This window comes from Cygnus atratus, chromosome 8 (genome assembly GCF_013377495.2).
Source record: "Cygnus atratus isolate AKBS03 ecotype Queensland, Australia chromosome 8, CAtr_DNAZoo_HiC_assembly, whole genome shotgun sequence".
Classification (NCBI taxonomy): Eukaryota; Metazoa; Chordata; class Aves; order Anseriformes; family Anatidae; genus Cygnus; species Cygnus atratus.
Genome location: NC_066369.1, coordinates 25,025,390 through 25,047,598, shown reverse-complemented (window position 1 = coordinate 25,047,598; position 22,209 = coordinate 25,025,390). Strand labels below are relative to the sequence as shown.

Sequence of the window (22,209 nt, the reverse complement as noted above, 5' to 3'; positions counted from 1 at the left end):
TCAGTCAGCTGCGGGTTTTGGTTTGGGGACAGCAGAGATTGTTTCCTTCCATGACTGTTATAACAAGAAGTGCCAGACTTCATCCTGTATGTATCAGACTAGCATGGCATTGGGTATTAATCCTGATGGAAAAGGATTATGTGATTTTCACAGGCACTGAGATAGATTATCCTTTCTGGGCTGGCTGGAAGGTAGTGAGAGTCTCTTTCTGCAGATGCTGGCAGGGAGTGGAGTGCTCCTGGGAGAGCAGTACCAGAATAGCCAAGCATGAACAGCACTTCTGACTTGAACTTTATTTTCACTTTCCCTTTGTTTCCGTTGTTTGAACGTGCTGCCTTTGAGGACTTGCCTCTTTGAGCAGGGGCGGTGGCATGGACTGAGCTGGTACGGGCTGGTACGGGCTTTTGGGTGCTAAAAAGCTCTTAGACACACTGAGTAAAAATACCTGAAAGAACTTGTGGGAGAGCATCACATTTTAAAAGATGCTGCCCGTTCTAACATTAAAGATTTTGCCCAATATTTTGATAAATGATGTTTTGTCCTTAGTCATGACTGATAATGTTGGTGTTTCACAGTATCACCTTTAGCCCTAGTAACTCTGCTGGGTTTCACACTGGATAATAAAAGAGAACCAGCCATGGTTTTTCTGGTTCAAGGGTTGGATCCTGCCCAATGCTCAGCAGCAGAACCACACTGTACCAGAGCACAGTGATATGGGGCAGATCTGAATGTCGTAAAATAGTGCAGCTTCAGCCACTTCATGGGGTACCAATTTACAATAACTGAGTCATTTAAAAATAGAACTATATAAAAACTGCATTTGTTAACTAGTTAAACTCCTAGACTTGCACTGGGACACTGCAGCCTGGGACGCTGCTGAGGTCCATATAATTTTCATCGCTTTTTTTCTTTGGTGCTTGTAGACTCAAGTATTAAAGGAATATGAGCAAGTATGGAAGCTTACAAATATGCATTTTAAGTTCTTCCGTATTTGCTTTCTGACTTCTGAGAAATTTCATAGAGAATACTTTCAGACCTTCCAGAGAGCAACTTATTCTTTCTTAAAGTAGGTAACCTCAGCTTCTCCCTAGAAATGTACATCTTTCCCCAGTGCATTGGAAGGAAGCTCATGGACTGGACACCAAGCTTTCAGACAAAGTAAAGAAAAATGAGGAAAAAGTCTCTCTCTCCCTAATGCGAATGCAGAAATCTTTGCTTGCAATGCCAGTAGTTTCTGCTCCTTAAGTCCACAAACTGCCCAGTGATCTGAAAATAAATGTGCAGTGATTTTTTTTCTGTTCCTGAATTATGCATTTAATTAATCTCAACCAGTTTACAAATCCATTTTTTTACTCAGATTTTAAAAGCAAATGCTTTGATAAATAAATCTAGTAGCACGTGTAGGGATTGCTGCAGTTAAGACCTGTCAGCTACTCAAGTGTATGATTACTAATTGCCCAAGTTTCTTCGAATCAAAACACCTTACTTTTATGTTAAGGATGGAGTCCAAAACTGAGTCCTTAAAAAAACTGAGTCCTTAAACTACCGTACTGCAATTCAAGGAGGCATGTTGGTTTTGACTGTCATAATTCAAAAAGTTGTCAATAACTGAAGACATCATGAATAGACTTATTCTTTTTTTAAATCCAGTTAGCCTTGTTCTTTTTTTAGTATTATTATCATTTATTTATTTATTTATTTTGGTTGTTGTTTTCCCTTTATCCCCAAATCCTGTATGGACCTAAGAGTGCAGTGTATAAGCAGCAGATGAAGTTCACTTAAAAAAAATAATAGTCTACTGATTTGAGTGAAACTCAGGCTAGACTGGTCAAAAAAAAAAGGGCAAGTAAACCCTACACAACCCAATGATATAAATGTGAACAAGAATTACAAGAATTATGTGTATACATACACAAATGCAACCATTCCACCTCCCTTGTCTTTGCAGTAATGCTTTATATTTCATGACACAAGCTTGCTGTTAGCACCCCACATTTGCCTAGTTGTATTTATACCATTCCTGGTTTTGTACCCATCTTCTCAATTTTTATGCAAGTTAGTGTTACTGCAAAGGGACAGTAAAAACCCTTCAGCTTGTACTGTTGCAACTATCTTGAACCAAATTAAGATCTCATTTAATTTCTTTCCTTTTCATTTAGTTTGCACACTTCTCTTAATAGGGCTAGCATTGTGGCTTCAAGCTGTGTTTTTGCAGGAGTAGTTCAAAAACACCCCCCCCCATTCCTTTTTTTGTATTTGCTAGCCATACTTCTGTCTAGCACTGCATCTAAAAGTTGCTGTGCATAGATTTTGTTACCGTATCCCTCAGTAATGTAATAACAGCTTTCAAAATGAAATCATTCACTTTGGGATTTTTATATATATATATATATTTTTAACAGTATTGTAGCTATTATTTGCACAGGGATATTATTGAAAATATATCTTTAATTTTCAACAGGCAGCAAGCTATTCAGGAGGACTAAGGTAAAGGCAGCTCTATGCAGTGTGAATCGCTTCAGGCTGCTGGAAGGCTCTCGTTCACACTGGGCATACCAAGAGCCGTAACACAACCCCTGGAATAGTTTGCAGTCCCTTTCTCAGTTACACCATGCTGTAAAAATAGTCACTCAGACTAGCAACCAGATATCTGACCTTATAATGCTCTACATGAAAGCTAATCATCTTTACACTAATCTTGCTTTGTTTTGCCCCTGAATCATTGCAGGATATTGGTGACTTTTTGCAGAGAGTTCCATTGCATGTGGACAAATGTGAGGCTGGTTATGGTTGGAGACTGCAACAGGGGTTCTCCCTAAACTCAGGTCTTTACTAATATAGGGGCATAGGTGGAGGGAGGATTGTTTCTTTTTGGAAGAGAAAGAAGAGAGATGTATATTAACATTGTGGATGTTTATCATTGGGAATGATTTTTTAATGTGTCTTAGAATTCCTATCTGTCCATGAAATAGAACAGACATAAGGTAAATATAAAGGAATAAATATTCAGGCCATGCTACTGCTGAATAGCAATCGATGCTTTCAGTGGATTTTATGCATCCATCAGTGATAACCTGCAAATAAGTTGTTATAGTGTGCCTTCTGACACTGAGATTTTATTAAATAATAATTAAAGGAATAGCACACCTTAGGCAAAATACCTACAACGCGTCACTCCTCCCTCCAAAAGAATATTATCAGTCTCTAAAAATGAGGGAAGTGAATGGCAGTTTCCAAGGAACAGCATATTCCTTTAAATTCAAGATCATTTCATCTCGGGGTTGCTACATGAGCTACTTAAATATGGTATTTGTAAGATTGCTATCAGACTTCGTTCTGTAACCAGTGAGTTTTATGAGACCTTTCGTGGACATTATCTTCTGCATCCCTGCTTGGGTCTGACAGCAGTTACCAAAGTGCAGTAGAGTGGCTAGGAACCTCTCCTCCTGCTGCTCGCGGCTAAACCTCTTGCTCTTTGAATCCTTTTATTGCTTCTTTGTCTTTTCTGCTTTAGTGCTGAGCCTGTTGTCCCTGATAAGGCCCACATAATCCAAATCTTGGTTTTGGTACATCTCTGCAATTATCTCCTGTATCCATTCCAATACGTACACTCCACCCATCTTCACAACATCATTGTCATCATGATGTAACTGCCCAATGCCTTCCAGACACAATTTTCCAAGTTTTGTTTTCCTTATTTAAACTTAAGGGGAACTATTACTTGTTCTTGCCCTTCATTCTGCATCATCTCATAGACAGCCTGTTGTCCCCGGGACATTTCTCAAGTCTGAGAGAGTCAACCCCCTAAATCTCAGCCTGAAAAAACATAGATATTGTGTCCTGAATATCCTGATTAGTCATATATGCGAATCAGAGCTTTTTGTCTCAGTTGTGTGAGTTGCTATTAGCTGCACTGGGCTTACTCATGATAGCAAACGCTATGCTCAGTCACAGGTATTTGTGGGATCGTTCTCTATGACTATAACCTCTTTTGGACATGGAATGTGTCAGCATTTTATAAAGGGATGCAAAGATGTGTGTGCCCTATAAAAAATCTCTAATGTTGCTCCATCAGATGATTACAGGAATATATAGATTGCGCTAACATGAGGCAACAACCAGACTGATTTTATTTAGCATTTATGAGGAAAGGATGGGGAAAAAAATGGCGAGAGTTGTGTCAAATGGTTCTTGATGGAGTAGCTCTTCACATGGATATAATGCCCAACTGTTCAGAAATACTCTTGAGAACAGAAACATGTACTTGTGGTTTCTTTCCCAAATTCAAACTGCTGCTTGTGTCTCAGACTTGTCTCCCCTGCTCTGTGTATAAGATAGTTGGGATTTATAGGTATAGAGAAGCTTTGTCTTTAAATTCCACCAGGTGTTTCACTGGGAACTTTGTGTAAGCATCAAATCGTTGAACTGTTTGACAGACTGAGGGAAAAAATAAATAAAAATAAAATAAATAATAATTAAAAAAAAGAGAAGGCTAATAATTCTCCTTTATGCAATCTAGAAAATAATACTATAAAATATTACATCAGCTGTTGGCAGCTGTAGGTTTGCCTGGCTGCTAATTTACTATCACAAGTGCTCCAGAATCCTTTGTAATCCAGCCATTGCTATTTATATTCATAATGATTTATTTAAGAACTCTGTGCACGTCAGTAAAAAGTCACCAAAAAAAAGCAAAAGGAAGATTAGTTGGCTGAAAGTGCATAGAATAGAGAAGAATAACCAATAATGGAGTGGAGATAAAGTTTATACACAGTAAATAACTGAAAGGGAGAGAGAGGGAGAATAGCTTTATTTTCAACTCGTCATACAGGAGGCAGAGCCCCTGATTTTGGCACGAGGCAGTTCACATCAGAGGCTATTAAGAGCAGAGAAACATTTCCTCGTGGCCAGCGAGGAAATAAGAAGTTGTGACACCTGCAGTGAGATCACAGGCATCTTCCTGACGTTGTGTCTTGAGGAAAAAGTCTTAACTGTCTGATGCCTCTGTTCCTCTTCTGGCTGTAGGGGCACCTGATTCTCAGCTGTTAAAACTTTAATTTATTTATAAAATGTTTTTCTGTAGAGAACCAAATGTTTTTCTGTAGAGAACCATAATGATGCACGGCAACTTTATTCTGTTTGTGGAAAATGCTAAGTTAAGAAAAAAAAACTATGAAGGATTGTGTAGTGGAGCGCAACACTTCTCAGTGTTGAGTCTCTCTAGGTCATTCTGAAGCAGAGATTTGAGCGGTGTCCCTTAGGATTTGCTGTTATACATGCTGAAATGATCAATCAAGGATAAAAAATGGACTGTTCTCATCTCATAGATCATTTCACAGTGAAACAGTTAAACTCCTGGCTGCTTTCTGAAAAACAGAGATCTGCATTAATAAGGTGACCTTATCAGAGCCACTGCCGGGGGGAAGGGAGGGAGGGAGGGAAAAGGTGGTGGAAAGAAAGTGAATCCAATTGTTAATCTTTTTTTCAGGGAGACTCGGATTCCTGCATGCAAATTACTTTATATTTAAATTGCGTGAAAGCACAAAAGGTTCGTGTCTACAGTTGACAGTTATTTCATTAGCTGACTCATGGAGCCTTGCAAATGGTTTCTAGTGTTAACTTTCCTTGGATTTGTTTTCTTTGTTCTTAGCAGATCTTGCAACAGCGATCATTCTGATTAATGTATTCAACTCTGTGTTCTACTCCCAATTCGTGTTTTTTGCAACAGTCAGCATTCTGGCCTAGGTAAGGTGAGGATGCTGGATGGCTCTAGTGTTCATCTGGTGGGCTGACTTCCAGCTGGACATGAGAGAAGCACAGAGGCCACTGTAATGTATTTTGCATGGGAGCAACCCCAAACACAAGTTAAAAAAAGACTCGGTTTTTAAATAAGCTACCATATTATCTTAGGCGTAAATTTTTTGGGAAAGGAGAATGGGTAGGCTAAAGTTCATCATATCTTGTTTCAGGCTTCTGAAAACCAGGTGGCTGGTCTGTGCTATGTGTTGAGAAACCAATCATCGGTTCAGGCAAGAGTTGTTCTTCCTATACGTAACGATGGGCAGTCTCTCCTCTGGAGGTACTGGCTCACCATTCACCTAAAATATGAGTTTCAACTTGCTGCTGAAGTTTTCCTTGAAGTTTAAGGCAGATCCTATCTACCCCACCTACTAAACTAGACCTAATACTATTATCAAGATAGAAGCATCTCTGTAAAAAAGTTATGCTGTTTTATAATTATGCTGTTTTTTATCGCTTAAGTTCCCCAGGTATAGGTCATACAACCAAGTTACCTGAGGCCTGCAAGCTCTCTGTATCCATTGACACTTTTTTATTTCTTTTACTCAGCACATTTTTATTCTTTTCAGAATGTTTTGGCATTGATTGCAACAACAAATCTGCAGTTTCTTCCTGATGCCTCTTATTTTTTTCCCAAATCTTTCATCAATGCTTCAAGCATTACGTTGTTCTTCAACCTGCATCAGGTGTCTAGTCCTAAAACACAAAGACCTCAGTGGCCTAGGCCTTAATTTCTTCACAAGTCGCTTGTCTCTGTTATGTTCCCTGAGAGTTGCAGGTTCAGGAATCCTCTCATGGAAAAATCCTAGGACAGAATATTTGAGATACAAAGGCAGAGTCTCAGCAATAAAATCAGATGTTCAGGTCTAACCACTCCCATGCTGTCATGGAAAACATTGCTTTGAAGCTGTTGTTCGTGTGCAGGACACTTGAACCCATCAGAAGTCTTCTTACTTTCTTGTGAACACTTTCAAGCCATTTTCTATTTTATAGGAAATCTAACACACTTTGGTTTGTGAAATAGAAAACTTTTTTTCAGGTTGAGGTCCTTGACTTTTTTTAATCCTGGTTTTACATGGTTAACTACAAAAAAAAAAAAAGGGGGGGGGTGGAGAAAATATCTTGATGACTGTAAGGTAGGTTCAGAGAGAAAAGAATGGAAAGGTAGATTACTGAAAGGTTGACTATTTTTGCTTCACAAGTCAAAGTATTTTCCCGTGTTCTAACTCTTCTGATTTCAAAATAATTACAAAAGTATTTTTTTAGCCTCTTGCTTGGATTTATATGCATTTTAGCAGTAGATGTTTAAAGTGAGAGACAAAAACAAGGATAGATTGGAGTGAGTGTCAGGGAATTATAATAGTTGATGGACACTTGAAACCCAAGGGGAGGGAATAACAGAATAACTCCAGCTATATCAGTTGAAACCAAACCCTATTGATCACTCTATTTTAAACTTTTACTTTGAAGTAAAAAAAAAAAAAAAAAATCTTTAAACAAATACTTGTAGGTAAAATTCCGTCAAACTGCTTTTTCACACAATTTTCACAAAACATGAGTTTGGTATATATCTGAACAGCTCTTCCACCTGATCTGTTCACCCATGATAATCAGTAACATTGAAAACACACATGTTCAACATGAAAAATATAAAAATATTAAAGAGAAGTAGTACTTTCTTCTGCTTAATCTTTAAGTTTTTTTTGATGCCAAATGGTAGGTTTTCTGAACACTGTGACAGAGAGCTGTTACTTGTGCACAACAATTTCAATGGTTTTGGTTGAGTTTTAGCATAATGTATGAATCCCACGTCCTTGCTGTCACGAAATCTCCGTTTTACCACTTTTGCAATATTGCTGGCATATGTCTCCAGCTGTCTGCTGCTGACATAGAATTGCTTGCAATTATCTGATGCTGAGCTGTTCTGCTCTGTTTTTGTGTTTTTAATCTCTCCAACGATACCTGAATGTGCTGTGCAGATCGTGATTACTGGGGCAGAATACAGTCATCTTTGAATTTTACTGTCCCACACAGAACATTAGAAATTCTAATGATCTTTACATCCAGATTGAATGTGAGCTAGATTTTTTTTCTGATTTCATAATTTAACATTGCAGACTGTTGACTTATTGACTATAATGTTAGCATTTTCCAGATTGGCAGACAAATTGCCTTGTAGGAGTGTCTATGTATGTATTTATATATCATCCAAAGGTTGAACTATAGAATAGATTTTAATTGCCTAGAGAAAACTTAGTAAATCATTTCACTAGGACCAAAATTTCTAAACTGAAAAAGATGGAAGTTAGATACTGGAACCCATGTTACTTTCTAACTTAGAAATACAGATTACTGAGAGTCTTCCACTGATGTACGTTAAATAGCATCCCAAAGATATCGGTGTCATTTCAGAGGAGTTTTTAAGAGGAAATTCTAATATTTTTAGTCTTCTGAAGTATGAGGATTATATTGATCTTGGTATTTCAGTGAGGTCTGTAATTAAAAATAAATAAATAAATAATATGGGGTCATTCATGCTCAAACCATTTTTTTCACTTAGTTGTCTTACAGTCAATGTTTAAAAAAAAAAAAACACAAACAAAACAACCAAAGATGTAACACAGTATAAGAGACTGCAAGTATGCTCACTGAGAATGTCTTGTTGGAGGAAACATAACCTTGGAATTATTTAAGAGCAAGTCTAATTGTTAGTTACATTTCTTACTTCCCACTTCAGCTACATTTTTCTCTCTAGAATATGGACCTCAAAATAAATTACTGCGGAATAACAAGCTTCCCACAAATCAGCTTATTTACAGTAACTGTCCATGTATGTGCTCTTACAATTGGTAAATGTGAGTTAATTCCAGGTACTTTGCTTTCAGTGGAATAGATTTGTTACCCTGCAGTAGCTTGGTCACCTGCTATGCTTCTGCCTTTACAAGTGATCAATAAGAAGTCAACCGGAATATTACACGTTGAGCCTGAGGTTTGGAGACACATGTATTCTGTTCCTGGGGAGGTTGGCTCTAAGAAATCACATATGTCCAGATGAAGAAAGCCATGTTTACAACTGGATGCACAGAGTGGAGGTCTGAACCCCTTCAGTGAGATGAAAGGGGTAACCCAAGCATATTGTTTGCCCTGGTGGGAGATTTTTGATATAACATGGGAGATATCACAGTGGTGTCCTCCTGGCCTTGCTGGCCACTTTGTAAAGATTTCTCTCTCAACCTGTGTTTTGAAAGGAGGTCTGCATATATATATTCAGGTGAGAATTTCAGGCTGTGAAAAACAAGATGGAGGCATCCTCTGGCAGTCCTTGCTCCATGGGGATGGAGTTCCAATGCACTGTGTTCCATGGCTTCTATGGATGGGATTTGGGTATCTTCCACACTAAGCATGGATGGTATTTGAGATCTTGTTTTGAGACAGCCCCGCAGGATAAGGTGATAACTCCATAAGATTTCTTGGACTGCAACACTGCATGTTTCAGGCCCACTGCAGGCCTTTCTGGGTCCAACCTTTCTCTGAGTCCATTTTCACAACATGAAGTGTGAGTGGGAATGGCTATTGCCCCTGTTCTTTGTGACGAAGGGACTTAAAAATAATACTGTGATAGTGGTCAGGAGAGATTTCAGTGAGTTTTGGAGACACCAGGGAAAATCAAAATATTTCTGTCACACATGGTGTGTAAAATCAGTGAAATGCATCTGTGGGTGCTAGCTGATCACTCAGGTAAGTAGAAAAGCCTCAATATAATGAAATCTTTTTTTTTTTTTAGTTAAATTGTAATCAGTAGCCTTGTTAGTAGTCATAGTAGAGGATTAAAGACTGACTGACTGATTTGCCCTTGGAGAATGACTATGCCTTTCCCTGTAGAGACGGTCCCTCCAGATCAGAGGCAAGGCAAATAACTGTGTCTACTGAACTGTCCTTTCTTGTTAAGAGATGTATTGATGAATCACTTTTCATAGGTGGGGAATTTATCTTAACCATTATTAGCAGATTTCCCAACGAGTTGACTATTTAAAGCAGTTGACTAATTCTTGTGCTACTGCACTGACCAGCTTGTATTTGACCCCTTGAACAAAATTCAGACTTCTCTGTAGTCTTTTATTGTATGTCTTGTATTTTTGGATAAAAATTGTAGGTTTGCTTTATGATCACTAAATACTGTGGTTATTCTCAGTAGTAACATCTCTTGCTTGTAATATAATCCTTATCTCCCCACTTATTTTTTCTATTTTATTACCTCTTGTATGTACTAGTAAATAAAAGGGGAGCAAATTTGGAAGATACAGGTCATTCAGAAGAACTGCTGTGTGTATCACATCAGAGAGTTCAGAAGATTATGGAAATATTTACAGCTCCAAAAGAGTCAATCTGTACACCAAGATTGAATTTAGGAATGGACACAAGCCCTTATACTCTATCTGTCTGGAAAGACTGGTTTTACAATATTTTATGGACTCAGAATTGTAAAGCTAGTTATGATGAATTTAGTAAAGTCTGTATACTGCATTGCTCCACCGTTTCTTATTTCATTGACATTATATTTTCATCAGTTTGGACTGTGTAGTATCTGCAGACAGTGTATGTTCAAAATATTGGATTGCTGTGTTTTTGCATGCAAACATTATAAAGAAAAAGAAATACCAGACTGTCTGTACAAGCATCAAAACTTGATTATATGCAGGATCTAATCTTAATATCACACCATTCTCTCTGAAAAGCGTTGCAAGAATATTCCAATTCATATTCTGAATGGTATGTTTCTCTGCAGTTATTCTGCAGAATTTTTATTCCTACCAGGAGAATATCAGTATATTGAACTGAATAAAAATTTATACACTAAATTTCTTATTCAAATGTCCAGCTTTGATGTTTGTGGAGAATTTAAGCAGGAGGCAATATAACCTGAGCTTTCTTTTATTGATAAGAGAGGATAACGGGAGTTACAAAACAGGAAAGAATGAGAAGTTGTATAATATGCTGGAAATGTGAAAAAAATGCAGATTTCAGTTATTAGCTTTCACAGCTCTATTTGCATAGAAATATACTAACGGCTGGATGACATTTCATGCATGAACTTGACAGAGCATCCTTAAACATATTCATGTTAGAAGGGTACTTAAAGGGAACCTCAAACTTGAAAACTCCCCTCTTTGTTTAAAAATAAAACAAAACAAAATTAAGCAACCTTAGTTTCCCTAGGGTATTTTAGTACAAGGTATTTCTTTATGAAACAGAGCTTGCTTTGTTATGAAGAATACAGTGACAGCCTATGAAGGCCCCCCCCCCTTCTGATCACACTTTAAAAAGGATCCTGATTCTCCTGAATGTTAAATATTATTGTACAATAGATGTTGCTCAGGCTTTTGTGGAAAATACTAGCGAAGCATGAAGCCCCTTGAGAATTAAAACAACTCTTGGGTTTTCGGCTTCCTATGCCTTTTTCTATTTTGAGGGAAACAACTTCCTTGTAAGTAGGGCAAAGATGAATGCCAATTTCCTTTGCTATGTGAGATAATAGGAGTTACGCCTCCTTGAAGAACTGGAAGAATTGTTTGTCGGAGTCTGTTAGAGTTAACACATGAATTTCTGGGAGTTTGGTGACAGCAACTCCTTCCAGTTTTTATATATATCTTTATATATATTTGTATATATGTAAATATATATATAGAGAGATATAAAAATTCACCTACTTGTGCAGAGCAGGTTCAACTCCATTTGGAACTCACAAATCATTGTATCAAAGATGTCTGGTTTTAGGAGGTGTGGGGAGGGTCACAGAATGTATCAAAGGTTTTCATAACAGCAACCACTTACATGTTCAGTTTCTAGCAGTTGCAATGTTCAGTTTGCCAACTGTAACATATTATGTTCTATTAATTTAAATTTAAATTTTAAATTAATGAGACACAGCTGAGGATGGCATTTTTCTGAAATATTCCAAGGATTATTCCTGTTGTGTTATCTCCCGTTGACCTTCCATAACAGGAATTTTACATGCTCACATTAGTTGAGGTTCTTCAAAAGAGTTGTTGGTCCACCTCTGATTGTGACTTTAATCAGAAGAAACAGAGTTGATCTGTTGAAGTGGTGAATTGTGAGCATCATTTCCTGGGAGTATTTTATACAAACTCACTTCAGACTGAACTTTAGGTTCCCTTGAAAGGGATTAGAAAGGGCAAGACAATAATATGAATTAAAAAGCATGGGGATGTGAAAACATATCTCTTTAAGCACTTTTGACTCTGTCCTCACTTACGCGACCCCATTCCTGATGATGTTTGTCAAGAACTTTACAAAAAGTAGGACTCATCCCTAGGGTCTGTCCTGTCTCCTGCTGAAATCAGACTTTCGAAGGAAAGAGGAAGTGTGAGTATGTGAATGTACCATTCTGGAAAAATGCAGTCGGTAGTAGTTGACTTCTTTTTCTTCTGTACATATCCCATGTTATTTGTGTGAACTTCTCAAGCAGAATTGACCTATATAGAAAAGGGTTGCCGGACTGTCTTCCCTTGCCAGTAGGAGAGACAAATGCTGGTTCAAGATGGGACAATGCTGTACAGATGTGAGAATTGAAAACCAAAATGGAAATATTATGAAAAAAGGTTGAGTCCTGTCTTACTCAGAATCTCTGCGTAAGCTAACCATGCACAGCGTCTAGTAATTAAAATTTACACTGAAGCCAGAAGGTTACGTACTGTTTAGTCCATGCCAACTTAAAGTCCCTTTGCCATGTAAGGTAAGGAAGGAATCCAGTTCCTGCAGTGGCACAAAATCTATGTATGTAAAGCTGCATCTACAGTCATATTAGTAAAATGGCTGTAAAGAGCCAACCAAAAGTCGGTTTTAAACAAAAGAAAGGAAAATCTCAAACTAAATATTCAGATTTACAGCTATTTGTAGGTTGAAACCTTCAGTGGATGGTAGCAGTAAAATCATTTGAACTGCAGCAATGTCTTCAGAGAAGATCTTGAAGACGGTGGCAGTGGTACCAACAGGACATCTTTTAAAGGCAAGTCCATGCCTGCGTCAGCTCAAAGAAAACAGTCTCGCCTACTTGCTTCTCTCAGGCAAGAAATTTATAGTGTGGAAAACAGCATACTGCCTGAATACAGAGCGTGGCATTTAGCAAGGTTTTGAATGGTATCCAGCTGGGCGGGAGCTGGAAGTTGCGATGCTTTGAGGGTCATTTGCAGCTCCCAGACAACCCAGCTCTTGGCCCCTGCTGAGTGAAGAGCAGGGTGAGAGCGGGGACAGTTGCTGCCTCATGCTGAGGCAAGGTAGCGCCGACTGGCAGCACCTCCTGATTCCTGTTGACTTTCTGTAAGCACGTTTAACCTGTAATTTGGAAAAGGAAGATGCAGTCTGGCACCCATTCTTGAAGCGTTGCCAGTCCCATATCTATCCATTGCGCAGCCTGACAGAACGGGAAAGATAGGTGTCTTACAGACCAGTATCCACAGCAACAGACACTGGAATTTTGTCTTTTCAATACATACAACCCCCTAAAGAACAATTATTTATTTTCCAGCTTTGTAATAGTAATAATGGCCTTTACGTTGGGAATTTTCAGCAGTTAATGAGTCTGTCTTTTTCTTTGGCCCTTGCTTTCTCCAGCCAGTCATTAACAGCAAGGAAAGCGCCTTCTTCAGAGGTCACTTTTGCTTAATCATTACCTTGTCTTGCTACAGAATGTACCAGCTATCTCTGGGAAATAAATGTCTCCTATGTGAATGGATCCATAAAGTGTTCCTTAGGTTTCATTTCTTTGAAAGAATATTCTGTTAGGACACGCGAGTTTAATGTAAAAGAAGATTAAGTATTATCCTCAGCCCCAAGAAAGGTTAGACCACCCTTAGGAATTGGGACTAAATAGCCTTGTAGTGCTGCCCTTCCTCCTGTGGGGATGGTTGAAGGCCATAGACTTCAAAAGATTAAATCTTAAGAATTTATCTATGTAATTTAGGTTCCCATACTGTCCTCTTGGTATTGGAGCACTTCAGAAATTATATGTGGACACAAGTATTTTCTTGTCCACCTCCTAGGATTGTATAGGAAATGGACCTTGTTTTTTATGTTTGAATTTTATGTGTAATCGTGACACTGAAAGCGGAGTATGGCAGTGGTGTCTTGAGAGTTAAAAATTATTAAAAAAAAAAAAAAAAAAAAAAGCTAAAGTGGGACCAAACCTTGGGAATGCTTGAATTGCCCTGTCTAGATAGTAGTCCCCTCATCCCATCACCCTCTCCATTTCAAAACACCTAGAAGTTGTATATGACTTTTTTCATGGGAAGATTCATTTATACCCAGAAATGGCTTTATCTTTCACTTCATCAAAAGAGGAAAAAATGAGCTATTATGTAATTGATCAACTTGAGATGTTTTCTGACCACCCGATAGAACACATTGTTGGTCAAAAACTAACTGTATCCTGAGTGGATTGAATGTGTGTACTTAGTTAAGCCTTTGAACAGTCTTCAGTTCCTGAACGTCGTTAGTCATTCTTTAAGCTTTATGACTTTAACTGCTATTGTTAAAATGCAGTGAGTTATCTAAACAATTGTGAACATATCTTTCTTTTGGTACATTTGAGCTCGTGCAACCGTTTAAGAAATGTATTGCTTTGAGGATAAATAAGTTCACCAGAAAACAATTAAACTTTTTAAATAGTGTATTTAATGTGTGGGGATTCCTAGTAGTAGCCCAGCATACAATTGTTGTTGAATAGTCAGGTAGTATTGAAGCCCCTCCACTTGAATGGTCAAAGAAAATGGGAATTACTTCACCATTAGATTCAAAACCAATATGGCGTCCCGTGAGAGTTTGGTGTTTAACATGGAAGTAATGTGACTGATATGTCTAATTTTAAAGTTCTTCTGTGGAAGAGATTTTGCACCTGCATAACTATTATTGGTACTATTAGCTTTTCATTTTGTATCTTTAAGTGAAAACACAGAGTTCACATCAAAACAGCAGGCATCAGTTTTCTGCTTTAACGCTATTTTTTCACTTTTCAAGAAAAATAGCAGCAGGAAAATGTAGGTTGTGTTCCAGGAAACAGCCACTCACAAGTCCCTCAAGGGCTGGGACTGTGCTTTGTGGTTTCCTGACTCTTGGAGTGCCACTTTTACTTTTTAAGGTAAGGCTTCATTTGTATTTTGAAAGTACAACAATCTCCTTCTCAGCAGGGTTTTGTTGTTTCTAAAAGGCTGGGAATTGCTAAAGGATTTAAATCTGGTGACGATACAGTCATTCCCTTAATAATGAGTTTTCAAACCTATACCTGTAAAATAGCTCTACATCTTCAAACTTTAGGTTCTCTGGCTAGCCAGTGCTCAACCAACTGCTAACCATTAGTAGAAACGAGGAAGATCTGAAGGAAAGGAGTGCTGATACTTGTGTGTTTGTATTCTGTGCTTAAACTGATCTTTTCCTCTGCTTCACAGCTACCCAATGCAGATTATTTATAGATTTCAGAGCCAGAAATTAACACAGTTCCTTGCAGGCAGAAGAGAAATGTATGGGATCATTATTAATTCTTTAGCATTATAATGCCTTCTGGCTCAATGTGTGTGCTGGGGACCAAGTGTAAACACACATTTGTCATTCCGACCCTTAATCTGTTCCCAAAAATGTCCTTCAACGGAGAACTGTGAAACAGCTTTTCTAAACGATTTGAGACCTTTTTTTTTTTTTTACCACTGACACAAAGATCTTTATAGCCTTTGCTGTAATTGAACCTTCAAATGTAAAATGTTGTGAATGCCAGTTTAGTGTTTCTTTTCAAAAAAAAAAAAAAAAAGGGGCAAAGAAAAAAAATACACACTCTGATGCTACTTGCCCTTACATGAATGCCTTTAGTTTTCTTTAATTAGGGGAAATTACCCAGGTCTTCTTGGTACCTGAAGAGATCTTTCCTCTTCCGCATCTACCCTAACCTTTGAGTCCCTAGCTTCTCTTTGTTTCTCCTGTTATATCTAGTTTCTCCATTTTTCTGTTTTCCTTTCCTTTTAACAGCAGTCTTAGATGTTGCTAATAGATTTCAGCTGCAGAGGAAATACAATCCTAATAAGACTCAGTGTACTGAATCCCTCACTAGCCACTGAACTTAGTGGGACAAAATTGTCCTTCATGTAATTTTAACAGCGTCCACGGAGTAATTCCAGCCATCAGTCTGTCCTGTCATCTTTCTGCAGCTCCTTCTACCTCCATTGTAACACAAGGTAGAGGATCGCTACAGCAGCTGTTATTGTTTGATCAGCAACACGATCTTTGCTGGAATTTCATTTCCCTTGCAGCCTAGCTACTAGAATACATTTGTCATCCATACTTTGTAGCAGACTTATATTTGCCTGTAATTACATACCAGTCTGGCAATACTTTATTGTTAACATAAAGTACTGGTGCTTAAATCCCCAATCCTAAACTGAAGTATTTGCAAAACTCTGTAATTGCTAAAATAATAAAGCTGCCATTATTGTACGGGAAGTTTACAGCCTGTTTCTGAAATACTTGTATCGGTTTAACTATACCTGTATGTGTTCCTTATGTTTTCACGGGCTGCTTGAGACAGACAGACTTCTGCTACGCATTTCTGATACTTTCAAGGTCCCCTCCCTCCTCAGCCATTTGTGAATCAGAATATTCTGGTTCTGTGACCTCTGGACATCAACTTGTCCATAATCTCCTCCTCAAGCAGGGCCACCTAGAGCTGGCTGCCCATGACCACACACATCTGTCAAGTTATCTCTGAGCGTGCAGGAGACTCCGTTAAGTTCTGTGGGCCTTCTGTTCCAGTGCTCAGTGAAAACTTTACTTAATTTTTTTTCCAGGTTGTAGTCTACTCTCATGTATTAAGAAGCCTATAAATGATAACCAAGAAAAACAAGTTCAGTGTAGTTAAACTCAGTGTAACAGGCAGAGACGCCACTGCAAATGTTTAGGGATATGCAAACCAGGAAAGATAAAGTATTTTGGTTTAATTCCGTGTTGATATTTTGGGTCGTGTTGGCTTTTTGCAAAAAGCCAGGTGCCCGTCTCTCACTGTCTGTTACTCATTCTGATTTTATTTTGGCCTTTAAATAACTCTCTATTTTGTTGGGCTGCTCCCAAGACTGGGCCAAACAGACCTCAGCATTGGAGACCTGGGGAAGACTAAGCACTGCTGTTACTTTGTTTCTTCGTACAGAAAGGTGAAACCATCCATAACTGTGCGTGTGTACCCACTGTGTTGGGAATTTTTGCTAAAAATGCCACAGTCCCTCAGTTTTGTTGTCAGACACGGGCAGAGTTTCTGTGGTGTTTTGGGGGACGGAGGGGAAGCTCTGCGCTCATCCAACAAGCACCAGTGGTTGTGGTTATCCTGAAGACGTTAATGTCAGAACGGAAGGTGGGCACCAGGCCGCCAAACGGAGCACCGGCCGCAACCGGGGGCCTCCTCCTCGGGTCGGGCCTCCCGGGCCGGGCCCCGCGCCCTCCCTCCCGCCTCCGTCCGTCTCTCTGCGCTCCGCGCTGGATTGCTCGTGTCTAGCCCGGCGCTGGCGGCCGGCTGGCGGCGCGGCCAGGCGAGCTCAGCCGAGCGCAGAGGCGGATTTTGAGGAACAATAACAGAGCGGGGAGCGCGGGACCGGCGCGGCCGCCCCGCCCGCCCGCCCGCCCGCCGCACCATGTACGCCTTTGTGCGGTTCCTGGAGGACAACGTCTGCTACGCGCTGCCCGTCTCCTGCGTGCAGGACTTCAGCCCCACGTCCCAGCTCGACTTCGACAACCAGAAGGTCTACACCGTGTACCGCAACCCCGAGGAGGCGGACGAGGACGACGAGAGCCCCGGGGAGTGGGGCGAGCGCCTGCTGCTGCACAAGGCCCAGATCCTGGCGCTGGCAGGTGGGCGGCGGGCATGGGGATGGGGACGGGGGGGGGGGGGGGACGGGGGGCCGCAGCCGCCCCCTCCCCGCTGCGGGAGGGAGGGGGGAGGGGGTGGGAAGGGATGGGGGGGCGTGACGGGGGGTGCTCTGGGGCTGGGGGTGGTCGTGGGGGTGGTGGTCCAGGTCCTGGTTGTGGTTGTGGTGGTGGTTATGGTCCTGAACGTGGTCCTGGTTCTGGTGCCCGTGGTGTCCTGGTCCTGGTGGTACTGGACCTGGTCCTGCTCCTGGTGGTGGTCCTGGATCTGGTCCTGGCCCTGGTTCTGGTCTTGGTGGTGATGTCGAGGTGAAATTAGCCCCCCCGCACGCACACACACACACACACACACACACACACACACACACGTACTCGGGGGCCCCGAAGTTGAGGTGCCGGTGCGCGGGGTATTTATAGCGCCTGCAGTCCGCGCTGTACGTAACTCTGCGGCTCGGCAGCACGCTGCCAAGCCGGAGGGGTGCTGCTTTATGTCCGCGCTGTTAGTGTAAGTCACTTCACAAATTAGAAGGCAAAAAAGGAGCCAGACCTTTCTGTTGGGCTCTTGGCTTGGCTGCGTCACGCTGGTTTCACGTTCAACTTGCATACCTCACCCGCGTAAACCACGCGTTAAGAAGTGAACCTGTTTTTTGGCCATTGGAAGGGGGGCAGCCCTTATGAAATGGTGCTTCTGCTGTGTGGCCCCAGGTCACGTTTCGCAGCACGTTGCCCTGAGGACTTTCTGTAGTTGTCTTACAACGACGCACTGCCCTACTCGGAGTTGGCACACAGAAAGTTTGAGGTTGTTTGCGGCAACTTACTGGCTGGTGTGGGCTTGTCCCATCCGTGGTGGGAAAATGGTGGCTGATGGTTGGACCCTCCCTGTGAGGAGTCAAGGGGACACTCGGTTTGGATCCTGATCCTTCCACTTGGGGAGAAGAAATACTGGTTATGTCCATTTGCCCAATTGCGGAATGGGCCTCAGAAACTGCTTTCTGGCACTGAATCCTGGGAAGGCAGTGCCTCCTTGTCTCTGAACAGGGCAGCTTAGTGCTACAGTCACGTAAAACTAGTATTTTCTTAATTATAGTTTTATTTTTGGAAATAACAATTCCCAAAGTGGATCGACTTGGCGGTCCGTTTAGGCCTTGAGTCAGCGACTCGTGCCAGTGTCCTGTTTACAGTAGTGGCCACAAGCAGGTGCTTGGAAAGAATAAGAAGCAGGCAAGCATGTACATCATTCCCTGTAAAGCTTTTCCAGTTTCTGAACAGCTGCCACTCCAGGAGTTCAGGATAGCAGGAGAACCCACTAGGCTAAGTTTTTGTTGTCCTGTGCCACCACCCTGTCATCTGTGTGTCCTGTCTGTAGCAGAGCAGAATTGGTATAGGACATATTTCTTGCAAGTTACTTGTAAGATACCCAGAAGACAGCGGTATCGCTGTTTGGGCTTTACTTGGCCTCTTCTCAACGATATCCCACGTGGAGTTCACCTTCCCCTTTCTTACTGGGGAACTGCAGCAGCAGCACCCTTTCTGTTCACCGCGTTCATCTCAACCCAAGTTAAATGTCAGAGAAGTTCTCAACTAAAAGCCGATTTGCTCACATGGTGAGCCTACCAGGTTGCATCAGTTTGCCAAGTAGTGAACCCAGCAGAAAGCGCACCTACTTTTGTCAATTTCCTCGTTCTAGACAGGTTGTACCTAAGAGAAGTTGTCTTCTACCCAGTTTCTCTTTGCTTCATTGCTCTTGAGCCAGAACAAACCAATGCTGTTTCCTCCAGGGAGCAAGACTTGTTACTTATACTAGTGGTTTGCAGTAATTGCTCCTCAGAGATTTTAATTTCTCCAGGAGGTTCTCCTAGTGAGCCAGGAACACAAAGAAACATACAACTGTCTTTATCATATCTGTCGCATCTCAATATACCTGACTATATCTGTGATTTACCTCCTTAGAGAACTTCTCACCTGAATCCTAACTTCTGTTCTTCTTTTCTCCCTCCACGGTGTAAAGATACTGTAATTGAATTCAACATATGATACACGCAAGGGATTACTTACTTTTAAAGTTGTCACTTTCTCCCCAAATATTTAGTATTGGCGTTTATTTTAGAGTGGTTATAAACACTGGGGAGAAAAGTTGATCTTACATGAAGACCCTTAAGCAGAATTTCTGGTGTATAGTGACCAATTCAACTTTTATAGATTAGCGTCATGATTTTTCTTTTGAAACAAATTTTCCTTTTCTACATTGTTTAAAACAATGATACTTTTAAGACTCTTATCCTCCTTATGTTCAGCAGGAGTTCACCAGGGATAAATACGTTTTCATGCCCATAGTACAAACTTTTATTGGAGCTTTCTTTGTGTAGATAGTTCATGAAACAATTGTCTTGATTTGAGAGAGTCTAGAAGCAATTCTTTGATCCTTTGTGGTGAGGTTGAATGTTGGGAAACTTGCACACCTGTGAGAAATATATTGACGCTGCAGGGCAGAGGGAACTGATGTAAAGGTATCACAATTTTCTTATTTTTTTTAAAGGGTAGTATGTTGGGCATGCTCAGAGCGTCACGTAATTGTGACAGACTTGGTATGTTGGGGAGATAAATACTGTCTTTTTCTGGATACTTCAGTAATAAGCAATATGTAGTAGTACGACAGCAGTGATAGACAAGCTGGGAGCAGCTGTGCGCTTTTCTCATGCCTGTGTGCGTGTGGTTGGGACCTGCTGGTGGTGGCCGCGCGCGCTGGTTTGGGAACCTTCAACTTCTTCAAAAGTTAGCCCAAGACTAACGCTAAAGCTGGGAAGGTTAATTAACCCCAAACTAGGACAGCTGTAGATATTTGAGCCATAGAAGGCATACTGAAATGAACGTTCTGTTCCACAACAAGTTCAGCATTTGGTTAATAGGCAACTGATGTTACGTAGTAATGAAGGAATCATTTTATTTACCTCTTGAATGGAAAATACAGCTCAGCAGACTAGAGTTGCACTGTAAAGCAGATTTGGAGCTGACATGTTAACTGGTCTTTCTCATCGAGAATACAAAAATAGTAGACAGATTTTCAGAAGAAGTTTGAGTCTGTCTTTCTGATCATCCACATCTCTCCTTTTTTCTTCTTTTGTGTCCTTCCGTCAAAATGCTGACAAGCTGTTTTCCAGTCCCTAGTGTTGAAATATGTGTGCCACTTGCAACTTTTTCCACTGCTGTCCAATATAGTCACTGGCAGTTTTGTCTATAAGTGCGTGCACCTTATAGGAGCTCGTATGATTCTTAGATGACCTTACAGGAACCTTTCCTGGCTTTACAAAGTGATGAGTATTAGGTGGAACAAGCAGAGGTACAGGGACTTTTAAAAAGTTTAATACTTCAGGTTGTTTTTGTTAACAAGCTAATAGGGACTACCTTCTAATATATTCTTTCATGACTACAGTAAATTATTTTCTCTACCTGCTGCCCTTAACATTTCCCACCCACACAATTGTAGCAAACTCATCTCCATCGGATTCTTACTGCAGTTCCCTACCTGCTACTGCAGATGTGTTAATACCTGCATGCACCCTTACTCTTTCTTTCTCCTTTATAAAATGTTATGCTCCACTTTTTATTAAAATAGGTTAGGTGATTTAAAAAAAAAAATCATGAAAAGCCAGTGCAGCTCATCATGAGCTAATTTGCTGTGTATTTCAGAAGGTTGTAAAATCTCTGTTCCCAGAACAATTTTAAATTACACGATTCTGTTGCTGAGTTTGGAGTAAGTTTGAGGGTGGATGCACCCGAACAAGTTGAAGCTGCCTACTTTGGATAGGTGCTGGAGGGAAGGTACTGTCAAGTGCTGGAGCAGGTGAAAGTTTACAGGATGAGATTTTAGATTACCCGAAGAATATACAAAATTTAGGTCAGGAAGTGATCTGGATGTGTAAAATTCATCTGAAGCTTTCATTTGTATTTCTGTAGGCTTCTTGTTCTTTGTGCATTTTTTTTGGTTATTCCTTGTACTATTTGGAGTAGGCAGAGCAGGGCGTAGCGGTGCCCACCTCATGCCCATGTGGCAGCCTATGCTCAGACTCAGGGCAACCTGCAGACTGAATGAGCTGTTGTGGAATCTGCTAACTTTTCTGTTCCTAGAAAGTTCTAGGTCTGTTTCCTGTCATGATGTGCAACTCATGCAACTGCTTCTTGGGTATTCCCAGTGTGACCCCAAGTGAAGAAGTGCCGTAGGAAGCCTTCCAGTAGTAGTCGTGGCTCCTCCCAGGCTGCTTTTTTTGTTTGTTTGTTAGTGTTTTTTTTTTTCCTCGGATACTTCTGGAGTGTCCATGGGCTGACTGGGACTTAGAGCTCCAGGGCATCAACACGTGTCTCTTCCCACCTGTGCGTTGGGTCTTGCCTTGTGAGTGGCCCTCCTCTAGTCACTGAGCGGAGCTAAGCCCAGCAGGGCACACGCTGCTGAAGCAAACTTGTTCAAGATGTCTAGATTTAATTTATATACATACGCGTATA

At 40.7% G+C, this 22,209-nt stretch overlaps 2 protein-coding genes across 4 annotated transcripts in view; both read left to right on the top strand.

Moving 5' to 3' along the window:
* AGBL4 (AGBL carboxypeptidase 4) overlaps window positions 1–22,209 on the top strand; it is a 900,915-nt gene that overhangs the window by 514,703 nt on the left and 364,003 nt on the right. The window lies entirely within an intron of this gene.
* Window positions 1–22,209, top strand: part of BEND5 (BEN domain containing 5) — a 61,914-nt gene that overhangs the window by 13,544 nt on the left and 26,161 nt on the right. The window contains exon 1 of one of the 3 annotated variants that reach the window (XM_035537518.2): window positions 17,391–17,697. The exons of 1 other annotated variant lie outside the window; for it this stretch is intronic. In XM_035537518.2, coding sequence (XP_035393411.1) covers window positions 17,481–17,697 — 217 coding nt within the window. In that variant the 5' untranslated portion in view covers window positions 17,391–17,480. Of the gene's footprint in view, window positions 1–17,390; window positions 17,698–22,209 lie in introns of those variants that run through there. One more of the 3 variants, XM_035537522.2, reaches the window with a different exon arrangement.